Here is a 16,656-nt window from a genome sequence, read left to right on the forward strand (position 1 = left end):
GATCACGTGGGTAAACAGCCACCTGGAGATAAAGTGAGACGATCCTTTGAGGGTTTCTCCATGGCGTGTCCTGGAAAAATATAAAAACATCATCAATAGATATGAGAGGGTTAGTTCACTTCCATCAAGATCAAATCTGGATCAGGTAGATATGAGTGAGGAGATGTTCTCTGTGGAGGTCCCAACCAGCCGGGACTTTTCCCCCCTCTTCAGTCCTTTGGTCCTCCTCCCAGATCACTTCTACATTTACACAGCCTTGTCAGAAGAGCAGGAACCAATGGGGGCTGGGAGGTCCATGCTCTTTGTTTGGGGACAATGTGATCAGTTACAGCCAGTTTTATGTCACCATTACTTTTCTTTTATACTTTTTCACTTCAAAACATCATCTGACATCTGAGGAAATACTGATGTAGCTCTGACCCCCGAAGGAGCTGCTGGTTTTATTTGGGCTTACCGTTACCTCCTTGTTTGCTTCTCCGTCTTGGGGTTCCCGTAGTAGATGGCCCAAAGAATGTGGAAACTGACACTGAATCCTCTTTTGGGTTATTTGTTTAGAACAGAAACAGAGTCTTTCAATAAAGGGTAGAGGGTTAGGAGTGAGTTCAGGTACTTGGATTGCAAAAATGGAAGTCCTTAGAGAAAATCCAGAGAATAGAGACCGTTTCACAACTGGATTTAACAATTCCAGGATAGACCTCTCTCACTAGGCCTAGCAGCCGGTGGGGTGCTCGACAAAGTCTCTGCCACAGACTTGTGAGATACACTTAAGCGTTACTGTGGGATGTGGACAAATTTCAAGAACCTGAAATACGGTACCAGGTTCTCTCAGCCGATCCGGCGATACCGTATGAGTGTTGATCCAGGTTGCGTCCTTCAACTAAGTCTCCAGGCTCCTCCAGAAAAACCAGCCTTATGCACGGTCTTCTCCTGAATGAGTCCTCCCTTGGGGTTTTTCAGTTGCTGGGCCTCTCCCTTCAGATGAGACGGCACCGGACCACCCTTGGATCAGTAGGCCCGAAATCCACTCGGGCCTGTCCCCTCAGTTGGATCGCCTCGGGCCAGCCGGTCCCGAGACTTAGGATGCATGGTTCCGCACCCCAGACCAGGAGGGCCTTGGGGCTGGGTCAGGAGGACCACCAGAACCAAACAGACAGAAAATAATCGCACAAGAAAGCCGCCAACGTGGCATCGGTACCTTATATACCACCCCCCAGAATGCACAGCAGAAAAATACTCCCACTGGGCTGGTTCCGAGAGAATAGTGGAATTCAATGCACCCAGCTAGACTGCGTTTCTACTCTTGCCGGCGGTGACAGCGACACCTGCGGTCAAGGAGAACCCAGCTGGACTGGTACTGAGACAGAAATTTGGAGAAATAGTCCTGAAACCCTACTGTGGTTTCAGGCAAATTAACTTTTCAAAAACCATAGCGCCTGCTCGTCAGGAGCAGGCGCTACACTGAGAACGAAAGAAACACTTTGGGCAGATAAATAGTATATTGATTTGTCTGTGTGTGCATCATAGTTGCCAACTGTCCCGAATTTCGCGTGACATTCCCGCCATTAGGACATTTGTCCCGAATTAATTTTGTCCCGGGAAATGTCCAGCGAAATTTGTTTTTTTGCCGCTAGAGGTCGGCGGCTGGCGGAGACAATGTCTCCGCCGGCCGCCATTTTTAAAAAGACCAGAAGTTGGTCTACACCTGTGGCGCCCCCCACCCCCGCTGCTAGTGTGTGTTTGTGTCAGTGAAGGGCGGTGGGCGGCGCCACAGTTATGTCTGCGCGTGGCAACGGCGGCCAGTCTGTCAATGTGGATGTCGGGGCGGGGGCCAGTCGGATGTCAGGGGCCAGTTGGATGTCGGGGGCCAGTCGGATGTCGGGGGCCAGTGACAGTCATGGTATGTGGCCAGTCTGAGAATGTGGGGGGCCAGTCTCTGAATGTGGGGGACCAGTCTCTGAATGTGGGGGTCCAGTCTCTGAATGTGGGGGTCCAGTCTCTGAATGTGGGGGCCAGTCTCTAAATGTGGGGGCCAGTCTGAATGTGGGGGCCAGTGGTATGTCGGGGGCCAGTCTGTGGATGTGGGGGGCCAGTCTGTGGATGTGGGGGGCAGGCTGTGGATGTGGGGGGCCAGTCTGTGGATGTGGGGGGCAGTCTGTGGATGTGGGGGGCCAGTCTGTGGATGTCGGGGGCCAGTCTGGAGATGTGGATGTCGGGGCGGGGGCCAGTCGGATGTCGGGGGCCAGTCGGATGTCGGGGGCCAGTGACAGTCATGGTATGTGGCCAGTCTGTGAATGTGGGGGTCCAGTCTGTGAATGTGGGGTCCAGTCTGTGAATGTGGGGGCCAGTGGTATGTCGGGGCCAGTCTGTGAATGTGGGGGCCAGTCTGTGGATGTCGGGGGCCAGTTGTATGTCGGGGGCCAGTCTGTGGACGTTGGGGGGCCAGTGGTATGTCGGGGGTCAGTCTGGAGATGTGGATGTCGGGGCGGGGGCCAGTCGGATGTCGGGGGCCAGTCAGATGTCGGGGGCCAGTGACAGTCATGGTATGTGGCCAGTCTGTGAATGTGGGGGCCAGTCTGTGAATGTGGGGGTCCTGTCTGTGGATGTGGGGGTCCAGTCTGTGGATGTGGGGGTCCAGTCTGTGGATGTGGGGGGCCAGTCTGTGGATGTCAGGGGCCAGTCTGTGGATGTTGGGGGGCCAGTGGTATGTGGGGGCCGGTCTGTGGAGTATGTGGGGGCAGGTCTGTGCAGGATGTGGGGGGGTGGTCTGTGCAGGATGTGGGGGGGCGGTCTGTGGATGTCAGAGGTACACCAGATGTAAGGAGGGGCTCCGCTGACGGACACAGATGTGAGGAAGGTACCTCTGATGGGGCACCTGATGTAAGGACAGACTCCGCTTGGGACACCTGATGGCATCTGGTGGCAGGCAACGTGGCTAGTGACGCGCTCATGGCTCCCACTGATTCTGCATTATGGTGAGTTGAATGATTTCATTTCATATTACAATGTAATAATAGAAATAATGCGCTTCAATCATCCTGACACCATAACAATCATGGCGCCGGGATGATTGAAGCGCCAACACCAGGTATTTGGAGTATCTTTATCTGCTGATTGTCAAACTCTGGAAAACACATATTGCTATTGTGGTGTAGGATTGGGGGGCTGCTGTCCCTCCTTTCCCTCCCCCCCTCCATCCCCTTCCTTTCCCTCTCTCCATCCCCCTCCTTTCCCTCTCCATCCCGCATTCATCTCAGACTCTAACCACACCCCTTTGAGCCACGCCCCGTGTAAGCCACGCCCACCATTTTTCCGTAAACCACGCCCATTTTTCCCCGGCGGTGCACGACGCATTTTTACCTTTTCCTATGCCACACCTATAAATGCATGCCCCGCCCCCTAATTATACCACAACTCCCCCCACTGCCAAAAAAAGTGTCCCACATATTTTTTTTACAATGTTGGCAACTATGGTGCATCAATCTGAAAAGAGGGACTTTTAAAGGGGCAAAATGGACATTAGGATTTGGTTGCCGATAACAGACAGTGATAAGAGGTGTGATAAAATAATATCTTATTATCTCCTCAGCTGCAAGTTCCAGGAATGTCTTCTCTCTACCTCCTCTCAAGCGAAACGTCCCGTTCTTGTCTTCTATCACTTCCTGTCTGTAGCCGACATCACTTCATGTCTTCCATAGAGACTTCCTGTCGGGGTAGAAGTGAGATCCCCATCTTGGGAAGCTCAGAGGAATGCACGCAGCACAAGGCTGTGTTCAATCTATGGGGACGTTTATCGGGGCTGCAGTTCCACTGAGCTCCATAAGGTGGTGCTCTCACTTCTACCCAGACAGGAAGTCTCTATGGAAGACAGGAAATGATGTCAGGTACAGATGGGAAGGGATGTCAGGTATAAATAGGAAATTCCAGGCGAACGGTGAGTCGGGAGGAAGTAGTTAGGAGACATTGCTGGAACTGGCGGCAGAGGAGGTAATAGGATCTTATTTTTCATAACTCCTTGCTCCCGTTTGCGTCAAAACTTTTAGAATGCTTAGTCTACAACCGGTTTAGCTCCTACCTCACGGACCACAACCTTCTTGACCCCTTATAGTCTGGCTTTCGCTTGCTAAACTCCACTGAAATTGCCCTACTGAAATTTTATAATGACCTAATTGCTAAAACCAATGGCCACTACTCCATAGTCATACTACCCAACCTCTCTGCAGCCTTTGATACTGTTGACCATCCCCTCCTCCAAAAAACTCTCTTGGCCTTCAAGACTTTGCTCTCCCCTGGCTCTCCTCCTACCTATCATAGCGCTCCTTCAGTGTGACCTATAACACTGTTTCCTCCTCTCCATTTCCTCTTTCTATAGGGGTGCCTCAAGGTTCTGTTCTCGGACCCCTTCTCTTCTCAATTTACACCTCCTAATTTGGTCTGTTAACGAATTCCCATGGCTTCCAGTACCTCCTCTATGCTGACGACACACAAATCTATCTCTCTACTCCTCACCTCACTCCTTCAGTGAGGTGAGGAGTAGAGAGATAGATTTGTGTGACATCAGCATAGAGGTGTCCTCCACCCCTCTTTGCCAATCCCTCCACTGGCTTCCATTCAGTGTCCTCCACCCCTCTCTGCCAATCCCTCCACTGGCTTCCATTCAGTGTCCTCCACCCCTCTCTACCAATCCCTCCACTGGCCTCCATTCAGTGTCCTCCACCCCTCTCTGCCAATCCATCCACTGGCTTCCATTCAGTGTCCTCCACCCCTCTTTGCCAATCCCTCCACTGGCCTCCATTCAGTGTCCTCCAACCCTCTTTGCCAATCCCTCCACTGGCTTCCATTCAGTGTCCTCCACCCCCTCTCTACCAATCCCTCCACTGGTCTCCATTCAGTGTCCTCCACCCCTCTCTACCAATCCCTCCACTGGCCTCCATTCAGTGTCCTCCACCCCTCTTTGCCAATCCCTCCACTGGCTTCCATTCAGTGTCCTCCACCCCTCTTTGCCAATCGCTCCACTGTCCTCCATTCAGTGTCCTCCAACCCTCTTTGCCAATCCCTCCACTGGCTTCCATTCAGTGTCCTCCACCCCCTCTCTACCAATCCCTCCACTGGTCTCCATTCAGTGTCCTCCACCCCTCTCTACCAATCCCTCCACTGGCCTCCGTTCAGTGTCCTCCACCCCTCTCTGCCAATCCCTCCACTGGCCTCCATTCAGTGTCCTCCACCCCTCTCTACCAATCCCTCCGCTGGCTTCCATTCAGTGTCCTCCACCCCTCTCTGCCAATCCCTCCACTGGTCTCCATTCAGTGTCCTCCACCCCTCTCTGCCAATCCCTCCACTTGTCTCCATTCAGTGTCCTCCACCCCTCTCTACCAATCCGTCCACTGGTCTCCATTCAGTGTCCTCCACCCCTCTCTGCCAATCCCTCCGCTGGCTTCCATTCAATGTCCTCCACCCCTCTCTGCCAATCCCTCCACTGGCTTCCATTCAGTGTCCTCCACCCCTCTCTGCCAATCCCTCCACTGGTCTCCATTCAGTGTCCTCCACCCCTCTCTGCCAATCCCTCCACTGGTCTCCATTCAGTGCTCTCCACCCCTCTCTGCCAATCCCTCCACTGGCCTCCATTCAGTGTCCGCCACCCCTCTCTGCCAATCCCTCCACTGATCTCCATTCTGGAGAGAGGGGTGGAAGTCAGTGGAGGGATTGGCAGAGAGGGGTGGAGGACACTGAATGGAGACCAGTTGAGGGATTGGCAGAGAGGGGTGGAGGACACTGAATGGAGACCAGTGGAGGGATTGGCAGAGAGGGGTGGAGGACACTGAATGGAGACCAGTGGAAGGATTGGCAGAGAGGGGTGGAGGACATGGAACGGAGGCCAGTGGAGGGATTGGCAGAGAGGGGTGGAGGACACTGAATGGAAGCCAGTGGAGGGATTGGTAGAGAGGGGTGGAGGACACTGAATGGAAGCCAGTGGAGGGATTGGCAGAGAGGGGTGGAGGACACTGAATGGAGACCAGTGGAGGGATTGGCAGAGAGGGGTGGAGGACATGGAATGGAGGCCAGTGGAGAGATTGGCAGAGAGGGGTGGAGGACACTGGGCACATTTCACAAAAAGTTATCACATGAGTTATGACAGTCACCTGACCACTTAGCACATGCGATATTGAAAATGTAAATTCACCATTGCTCGTATGCAGTATTTAGCGCAAAAACCAAAAACGCATTTTAAATACCGCATAAAAAGTCAATTCTCAAAAGTAAATAAATAAATGTGTGCAGTAAATAAGAACTGGTCCAAGCTTGCGATAACTATGCGATAACTATGGCAATGGTCAAATTCAATAAAATAAAATAGGCGGGAAAGTGGAAGCTGGAGCAGGAGTCGGCTAGATTTTAGTCAGGAGTTGTTTCTGGAGGCTGGCAGACGACCTTGTAAAGATGATGGAGCCCTTTGAATCCAGTATTTTGGAATTTAAAGCAATGCGGAGGAGGAGGAGAAGATCTCAAGTGGTCCTTTTAAAGGAAATAAACTTTAAGGAGAGCACACAGCCGGATCAATTCATGGATGCTGATACCATGCAGAAGTTCATGTTATCCAAGCCACTTATCATGGAGCTTTATATCCAACTCATAGAGTTGAGAGGAAATGGAGTCCAGGGGGCAGGTGGTTAGGTGGACCTCAGAAAGAAGTTTTGAAACGTCCTCAGTGGTAAAAGAGAAAACGACTGACTATGGTGGAAGACCTGGTATGTTGGTTGGGGGAGATAGCTGAACAGTGGAGATCTCATAATGACTTGTGGTGTTCTTGTTTTTTTTACATGAATGGCGGCCTCCTGGGTAGTAGGAAGGATAGTTGGTGAAGACGGTGAGAGATGAAGTAGAGAGTTAAGGGTGGAAAAGAGTTGATGAGAGAGTTTTAGAAGATTAGAGAACCATAGAAGTTACTCAACAGCATAGATTTAATATGTTCCCACTGGGGGCCATAGTTCTTAAATCCATACAGATCTTCATATTGCCTCCTCATATCCTCATCATATTATTGTACAACCAATCCTGATAATTCTCTGTTATCAATCTTATGTGTCTTCATAGATGACGGCATAAATGAGGATGGAGGAGGACCGGAGTCACATGACTGAGAAGATCCTAAACCTCACCCTGGAGATCATCTACCTGCTGACCGGAGAGGTGAGGAGGATTGTGGGAGGTCACATGACATCACTCTTATCTCTATTAATAAAACACAGACCTGACCGGAGAGGTGAGGAGGATTGTGGGAGGTCACATGACATCACTCTTATCTCTATTAATAAAACACAGACCTGACCGGAGAGGTGAGGAGGATTCTGGGAGGTCACATGACATCACTCTTATCTCTATTAATAAAACACAGACCTGACCGGAGAGGTGAGGAGGATTGTGGGAGGTCACATGACATCACTCTTATCTCTATTAATAAAACACAGACCTGACCGGAGAGGTGAGGAGGATTCTGGGATTCTAACATGATATTCCTATTGGTTCTCCAATACAGAGATTTCCTCTGGTGAAGTCCGGTGATCATATGACCATCACAGTGCCTCCATGTGACTCCCTAAAACCCGAGAGACACAACATGGAGAAGATTCTAGAAGTCACCAAGAAGATGATGGAGCTGCTGACAGGAGAGGTGAGGAGGATTCTGGGAATTCTGGGACATTATCCAGTAACAGACAAGGGATGTGTCTGGATTGTGACTGTATCATTGTGTGTGTCAGGTTCCTATAAGGTGTCAGGATGTCACTGTCTATTTCTCCATGGAGGAGTGGGAGTATTTAGAAGGACACAAGGATCTCTACAAGGACGTCATGATGGACAATCAGCCGCCCCTCACATCACCGGGTAAGAGGAGACTTTATTGTAAAGGAGAGAGCAGTACGGAGGCTCCACCCATCCCCCATCATCTGATAAACACATAGAAACAATGTATTCAGTCAGTGTGTGTGTTTCCTACAGATGGATCCAGTAATGGGAACCCACCAGAGAGATGTCCCCGTCCTCTGTATTCCCGGGATTCTACACAGGAAGGTCACACCATCCCCCACCATCATCAGGTAGATGAGGAACAATCACTGATAGTATCATTAGGATCTGTACATTATCTGCATTGTTACCATTGATGTCATTTTTATTATATATTCAGAGTGGAAACCTGAGAGATTCTAAATTTGATGTTAAAGAAGAGATAAAAGAGGAGGATGAGGAGTATGGAGTGAGGGAGACGTGTTTTAAAGGACACCAGGATCTCTTTAAGGATGGATGGATGGTGGAACTACCTAATAACAGGAACCCACCAGAGAGATGTCCCCGTCCTCTGGATTCCCGGGATTCCACACAGGAAGGTCACACCATCCCCCACCATCATCAGGTAGGTGGAGTTGAGGGTCGGGAACATAAAGTGATTGAACACTCTGACATGTGGAGATGACGTGTGGACTCTACAAGATGATATTTTCTATGTGATCTCACATCATAAATACTTCTATGTTACAGATGTTATTTTCTGCCATTCTGTTGGTTTAGGGTGAAGATCTGATGAAGATGAAAGTTGAGGGTGAAGTAGAAGAGACGTATGTGAGGGATGATCAGCAATATACGGAGGAGGCTGGAATGACGAGGACATTCATAGAGAAGGACACTCCTACAGAGATCAGCACAGGTGACCCATCATATATTCTTCTCTTATCTCTGCTCTGTTACTGCTCACTGATTGGTCCAGAGTAGGGCCGGAGCTGACTCATATTAGCCAATAATAGGTTGATAATGGTCTCCTCCCTGTACTGATACCCTATTTGGGGTTCAGCTGGCAGTATTAGGTTGTGGGTCACTCCTAGTTACAGTAGCACAGATATGATAACACAGATTGAGCCTTTCTTCGGTTGGTTCCTCTTCTTCCAGCCGACTTATAGCTAAACGTTACCATAAAACTCTGTTATCAGTCTTTTTGAGATCTAAAACATAGGCTTGTGGTTGTGTGAAGAGCATGGACATCCCAGCCCCCATTGGTTCCTGCTCTTCTGACAAGGCTGTGTAAATGTAGAAGTGATCTGGGAGGACCAAAGAACCTTTGACTGAAGAGGGGGGAAAAGTCCCGGCTGGTTGGGACCTCCACAGAGAACATCTCCTCACTCATATCTACCTGATCCAGATGGGATCTTGATGGAAGTGAACTAACCCTCTCATATCTATTGATGATGTTTTTATATTTTTCCAGGACACGCCATGGAGAAACCCTCAAAGGATCGTCTCACTTTATCTCCAGGTTGTAGAATGGAAGATGAGGACATCACAGGAGATTGTGGAGGAGAAAAGACAATGATCTCCACTATGGATGGTGGACTTCACAGTGTGGATAGACCATGGAGTCCCTCCGACTCTGAGCAACCTCGTACTGTGGGGGATGGTGGCGGAATTCACGGGGAGAAGACATTTCCCTGTCCTGAATGTGGGGAAAGTTTTAGCTCTAAATTAAGTCTTTCTGCTCACCAGGCAGTGCATACGGGGAAGGAAGCGTATTCCTGTTCTAAGTGCAAGAAATGTTTTCTTCATAAGTCAACGCTGGTCAGACATCAGAGGTCTCACATGGGGGAGAGGCTGTATTCCTGTACCGAGTGCGGGAAACCTTTTTCAGAGAAGTCAAATCTTTCCAGACATCAGACACTGCACACGGGAGAGAATCTGTATGTCTGCTCCAAAGATGGGAAATGTTATACACAGAAATCGGACTATGTTATACATCAAAGGACACACACGGGGGAGAAACCGTTTTCCTGCTCTGAGTGCGGGAAATGTTTTACACAGAAGTCCAGTCTTACCGTACATCAGAAATGCCACACGAGGCAACAGCTGTTTCCCTGCCCCGAGTGCGGGAAATGTTATCAACTAAGATCAGAATTTGTCAAACATTTGAGATCTCACAGAGGGGATAAGCCGTATTCCTGCCCCGAGTGTGGGCTACGTTGTAAATGGAAATCAGACCTTGTTATCCATCAAAGATGTCACACGGGGGAGAAACCGTTTTGCTGCTCTGAGTGCGGGAAAAGTTACACACGGAAATCGGACCTTGTTATACATCAAAGAATTCACACCGGGGAGAAGCCGTTTTCCTGCTCCGAGTGCGGGAAATGTTTTTCGAGCAAGGCTGGTCTTAATGATCATGAGATACGCCATCTGAATAATTGGAAAACCTCCATGAACTGAACCCTATACACACAGGAGATCCAGAGAAAGGCAAAAGAGAAAGCGAGTGCGATACTATTTCGGCAATAGATGCTTTTAGCATTTTTGATTATTTTTTTTTCTTGGCCTCTTAAATATTTATTGATGTCTTTAGGAGCTGCCGATAAAAATCTGAAGATGGCAAGAAGAAGGACGATATCTGTAGCCCTTTGAGTCTTACATGGTCTATGTTCCCCTCTTCATGACCTCACTTATGTGGAGGAACTTCTTATCTGAGGAGTGATCTTCATAAACAGCTCCTAAGGTGGCACATCTACATATGTAAGAGGGGAAGAAGCTGTAGAACCTTGTAGAAGGTCCACCTCCATAGCCATGTGAGTCTCAAGTAGATAAGAAGTCCATATTCTGTTTTTTGTGACCTCATCTATGTGGAGGAACTTTTCATCTGTGATCTGAGGAGCAGAACGTGGATTCCAGACCTTTCTCCATGTGTCTTTGTTGGGTTACCTTTCTGCTAACATAGTTTAGGAGGAAATGTGTAGATCTGCCACCGTAAGGGGTTGTGAAGGCCACTCCTCATATGAACAGTTCCTCCGCACAGGTGAGGTCATGAAGAGCAGAACGTGGATTCCAGACCTTTCTCCATGTGTCTTTGTTGGGTTACCTTTCTGCTGACATAGTTTGGAGAAAATATGTAGATGGGTCACTTTAGGGGTTGTGAAGGCCACACCTCATATGAACAGATCCTCCACACAGGTGAGGTCATGAAGAGCAGAACGTGGATTCCAGACCTTTCTCCATGTGTCTTTGTTGGGTTACCTTTCTGCTGACATAGTTTAGGAGAAAATGTGTAGATGTGCCACCGTAAGGGGTTGTGAAGGCCACTCCTCATATGAACAGTTCCTCCACACAGGTCATGAAGAGCAGAACATGGATTCCAAACCTTTCTCCATGTGTCTTTGCTGGGTTGACTCTATGCTGGCATAGTTATGGAGGAAATGTATAGATGTGCCACCTTAGAGGTTTGGTGATGGTCACTCCTCAGGTGAGAAGTTCCTCCACACAGGTGAGGTCATGAAGAGCAGCAAATGGACTCCAAGGCTTTTCTCTGTGTGTCTTTGTTGGGTTGTCACTATGCTGGTATAGTTTGGAGATGTTCCAGACTTAGGAGTTAAGATGGTCACCCCTCAGATGAGAAGTTCCTTCACACAGATGAGGTCAAGAAGAGCGGATCATGGACTCTAATCCTTTCTCCATGTATTTTTGTTGGGTTATCTCTATGCTGACTGCTGACACAGTTATGGAGGAAATGTGTAGATGTGCCACCTTAGGGGTTGAGATGATCACCCCTCAGATGAGAAGTTCCTCCACACAGGTGAGGTCAGAAAGAGCAGAACATGGACTCAAAACCTTCCTGCATGTGTTTTTGTTGGGTTGTCTCTATGCTGACATAGTTTGGAGAAAATGCGTAGATGTGCCACCTTAGGAGTTGAGATGGTCACTCCTCAGGTGAGAAGTTCCTCCACACAGGTGAGGTCATGAAGAGCAGAACATGGACTCAAAACCTCCCTGCATGTGTTTTTGTTGGGTTGTATCTATGCTGTCATAGTTTGGAGGAAATGTGTAGATGTGCCACCTTAGGGGTTCAGATGGTCATCCCTCAGATGAGAAGTTCCTCCACACAGGCGAGGTCATGAAGAGCAGAACATGGCCTCAAAACCTTCTTGCATGTGTCTTTATTGGGTTGTATCTATGCTGTCATAGTTTGGAGAAAATGTGTAGATGTGCCACCTTAGGGGTTGAGATGATCACCCCTCAGATGAGAAGTTCCTCCACACAGGTGAGGTCATAAAGAGCAGAACATAGACTCAAAACCTTCTTGCATGTGTCTTTGTTGGGTTGTATCTATGCTGTCATAGTTTGGAGGAAATGTGTAGATGTGCCACCTTAGGGGTTGAGTTGGTCACTCCTCAGGTGAGAAGTTCCTCCACACAGGTGAGGTCATGAAGAGCAGAACATGGATGGAGAAGATCTCGATGTGAGACTCACAGGCCTAATGAGATGAGTCTTCTACAAAGTTCTACAGCTTCTTCTCCTCTTCAGTGAATTACAGTGGTGTGAAATAGTGTTTGCCCCCTTCCTCATTTCCTGTTCCTTTGTATGTTTGTCACACTTAAGTGTTTCGGAACATCAAACCAATTTAAACAATAATCAAGGACAACACAAGTAAACACAAAATGCAATTTGTAAATGAAGGTGTTTATTATTAAAGGTGAAAAAAAATCCAAACCATCATGGCCCTGTGTGAAAAAGTGATTGCCCCCCTTGTTAAAACATACTATAACTGTGGTTGTCCACACCTGAGTTCAATTCCTCTAGCCACACCCAGGCCTGATTATTGCCACACCTGTTCACAATCAAGGCATCACTTAAATAGGAGCTGCTTGACACAGTAAGGTCAACCAGAAGATCCTTAAAAGCTACACATCATGCCGAGACCCAAAGAAATTCAGGAACAATTGAGAAAGAAAGTAATTGAGATCTATCAGTCTGGAAAGGGTTATAAAGCCATTTCCAAAGCTTTGGGAATCCAGCGAACCACAGTGAGAGCCATTATCCACAAATGACGAAGACATGGAACAGTGGTGAACCTTCCCAGGAGTGGCCGGCCGCCCAAAATTACCCCAAGAGCGCAGCGACGACTCATCCAAGAGGTCACAAAAGACCCCACAACAACGTCCAAGGAACTGCAGGCCTCACTTGCCTCAGTTAAGGTCAGCGTTCATGCCTCCACCATCAGGAAAAGACTGGGCAAAAATGGCCTGCATGGCAGAGTTCCAAGGAGAAAACCACTGCTGAGCAAAAAGAACATCAAAGCTCGTCTCAATTTCTCCACAACACATCTTGATGATCCCCAAGACTTTTGGGACAACATTCTGTGGACCGATGAGACAAAAGTGGAACTCTTTGGAAGGTGTGTGTCCAAGTATATCTGGCGTAGAAGGAACACTGCATTTCATAAAAAGAACATTATACCAACAGTAAAATATGGTGGTGGTAGTGTCATGGTCTGGGGCTGTTTTGCTGCTTCAGGACCTGGAAGACTTGCCGTGATAAAAGGAACTATGAATTCTGCTGTCTACCAAGAGATCCTGAAGGAGAATGTCCGACCATCTGTTCGTGTACTCAAGCTGAAACGAACTTGGGTTCTGCAGCAGGACAATGATCCTAAACACACCAGCAAGTCCACCACCGAATGGCTGAAGAAAAACAAAATGAAGACTTTGGAGTGGCCTAGCCAAAGTCCTGACCTGAATCCTATTGAGATGTTGTGGTATGACCTTAAAAAGGCCGTTCATGCTCGAAAACCCTCGAATGTAACTGAATTAGGACAATTCTGCAAAGATGAGTGGGCCAAAATTCCTCCAGGACGCTGTAAAAGCCTCATTGCACGTTATCGCAAACGCTTGGTTGCAGTTGTTGCTGCTAAGGGTGGCCCAACCAGTTATTAGGTTTAGGGGGCAATCACTTTTTCACACAGGGCCATGATGGTTTGGAGTTTTTTTCACCTTTAATAATAAACACCTTCATTTACAAATTGCATTTTGTGTTTACTTGTGTTGTCCTTGACTATTGTTTAAATTGGTTTGATGTTCCGAAACACTTAAGTGTGACAAACATGCAGAGGAACAGGAAATGAGGAAGGGGGCAAACACTTTTTCACACCACTGTATATGCAGATAGCTCATAAAGACATCAAAAATATTTAGTAGGCAAATATGCCAAGAAACAAAAAAAAAAAAATGCTATAACTGGTAGAAAAATTGTAACATTTTCACCATACTCTTTTTTTGCCTTCCTCTGGATCAACAGTGGGTCTAGAATTCTGTTTGTGGAGGTTTTGTATATTTTTTATTTATTTCATGTTCTGTTGGTTGAAGCATCTCAAATCACTTCTCTAATTCTCAGGGCTTTGCGGAATGGTATATGCATGGTAGGGGGTTACATGCTTGCCCATTGCCAAGAGGGATACCAGCCTGCCAGAATGGTGTGGTGGGCTGTACCATCAAATAAAAAATGTCACCCTCCTTGTTTGGCTCCTATGTGGGCAGGCTGTCCACCAGCAGCATAACAATCCATGAAGCTTGAAAAATAAATAATTGAAAAAATAAAAAATAAAAAAATAAATAAAACAGAGTGGGACTTTATATGAAGCACATCACTAGACCGAATGAGCCAATCAATATACACATTGTTTAATATCAAAGGTCATACACATGTATATCACCATAAATAATAAATCGATATAACAATAAAATGATGGATCTCAATTGATAAGTATAAACATAATATAGTATTACATGATTAGTTCAATATAGAAACATTGTTAAAAAGATTAATTCATAAATGTCAATAAATAGAGTCTAAACATTTCATGATAATACACAATTCATTCAATACAGTGTACACATATAGTAATAGACTTTTAGTGTGTAGACCGAGGTATACATAATAGTAACATTTAAAACGTTAGCAATAATGGTAGATTGGTTCATTAAAATAGGATATAGTCCAAATAAGTATACATAATATACTGTGACAACGCATCATAAAAAATCTCTACGCGTTTCGTGGTTACAATACCACTCGTCAGGAGCAGATGCAGGATTTTTTGAGGGGTATCTATAATGAAATAAAATTACCAAGTAAATATAATAATCCAAAATATAGCAATATAGAAGGGAGAGGGGAGCCACACAGGTCCCAAGCAATCTCACCTATCTGTAGTATATAGGTACAAATATTGATGATGGCGTCAGAAGGTAAAAAACATTTTAGATTTTGGAGAGACGTTCCTCCCGGGAGCTGAGAAGGAGAACCCTAAGACACGGGCATAGTCACACTGCTCAATGGTAGACGTAGACAGGAAGTGAACAATTTCCAGCCATGGTATATATACTTAATAGTATGCATAATTCATCTTATAATCGGTTCCCACACATATCTGTAGGGATCAAGATAATAGAATAACAATTAATGATAAAAAATAAAAAATAAATAAAAAAATAAAAATGAAAACTAATTCCACAGCTGGAAAAAAAAAGGAAGAAACTTCCCATAGTGAAAAACGTGCCAAAAAGAAGTAAAGAGCCAAATAGTAAAGGAAGAAAGTCAGGTGTAATTTAGGTAGGACAAGAAAATTACACCTGACTTTCTTCCTTTACTATTTGGCTCTTTACTTCTTTTTGGCACGTTTTTCACTATGGGAAGTTTCTTCCTTTTTTTTTCCAGCTGTGGAATTAGTTTTCATTTTTATTTTTTTATTTATTTTTTATTTTTTATCATTAATTGTTATTCTATTATCTTGATCCCTACAGATATGTGTGGGAACCGATTATAAGATGAATTATGCATACTATTAAGTATATATACCATGGCTGGAAATTGTTCACTTCCTGTCTACGTCTACCATTGAGCAGTGTGGCTATGCCCGTGTCTTAGGGTTCTCCTTCTCAGCTCCCGGGAGGAACGTCTCTCCAAAATCTAAAATGTTTTTTACCTTCTGACGCCATCATCAATATTTGTACCTATATACTACAGATAGGTGAGATTGCTTGGGACCTGTGTGGCTCCCCTCTCCCTTCTATATTGCTATATTTTGGATTATTATATTTACTTGGTAATTTTATTTCATTATAGATACCCCTCAAAAAATCCTGCATCTGCTCCTGACGAGTGGTATTGTAACCACGAAACGCGTAGAGCTTTTTTATGATGCGTTGTCACAGTATATTATGTATACTTATTTGGACTATATCCTATTTTAATGAACCAATCTACCATTATTGCTAACGTTTTAAATGTTACTATTATGTATACCTCGGTCTACACACTAAAAGTCTATTACTATATGTGTACACTGTATTGAATGAATTGTGTATTATCATGAAATGTTTAGACTCTATTTATTGACATTTATGAATTAATCTTTTTAACAATGTTTCTATATTGAACTAATCATGTAATACTATATTATGTTTATACTTATCAATTGAGATCCATCATTTTATTGTTATATCGATTTATTATTTATGGTGATATACATGTGTATGACCTTTGATATTAAACAATGTGTATATTGATTGGCTCATTCGGTCTAGTGATGTGCTTCATATAAAGTCCCACTCTGTTTTATTTATTTTTTTATTTTTTATTTTTTCAATTATTTATTTTTCAAGATTTCAGGGATGGAGGTGTGTATATATATATATATATATATACAGCGTATATCGCCTCATATAAAGTCCCACTTTTAGCTCTGGTTCAGCATTTTTGAATCCATGAAGCTTAGCGGCACGGACACTTGGTATAATTTTATGGTGCTGGTGGCTCACCCAATGGCACCATATAAATATATGATGCTGATCCAGGGTTTCAAAA

At 45.8% G+C, this 16,656-nt stretch overlaps 2 protein-coding genes across 2 annotated transcripts in view; both read left to right on the plus strand.

The window, feature by feature from the left end:
- The first annotated feature begins 7,081 nt into the window (after nucleotides 1-7,081).
- LOC143956009 (uncharacterized) overlaps nucleotides 7,082-16,656 on the plus strand; it is a 36,071-nt gene continuing 26,496 nt past the window's right edge. The window contains exon 1 of the mRNA XM_077466139.1: nucleotides 7,082-7,185. Coding sequence (XP_077322265.1) covers nucleotides 7,102-7,185 — 84 coding nt within the window. The 5' untranslated portion in view covers nucleotides 7,082-7,101. The remainder of the gene's footprint in view (nucleotides 7,186-16,656) is intronic.
- On the plus strand, nucleotides 9,039-12,467 carry LOC143955845 (uncharacterized). The gene has a single exon (XM_077465962.1). The coding sequence runs from the start codon at nucleotides 9,259-9,261 to the stop codon at nucleotides 10,234-10,236; it is 978 nt and encodes a 325-aa protein (XP_077322088.1). The 5' UTR covers nucleotides 9,039-9,258; the 3' UTR covers nucleotides 10,237-12,467.

This window comes from Lithobates pipiens, unplaced genomic scaffold, assembly GCF_037356315.1.
Source record: "Lithobates pipiens isolate NorthernLeopardFrog02 unplaced genomic scaffold, aLitPip1_a1.2 Scaffold_35, whole genome shotgun sequence".
Classification (NCBI taxonomy): domain Eukaryota; kingdom Metazoa; phylum Chordata; class Amphibia; order Anura; family Ranidae; genus Lithobates; species Lithobates pipiens.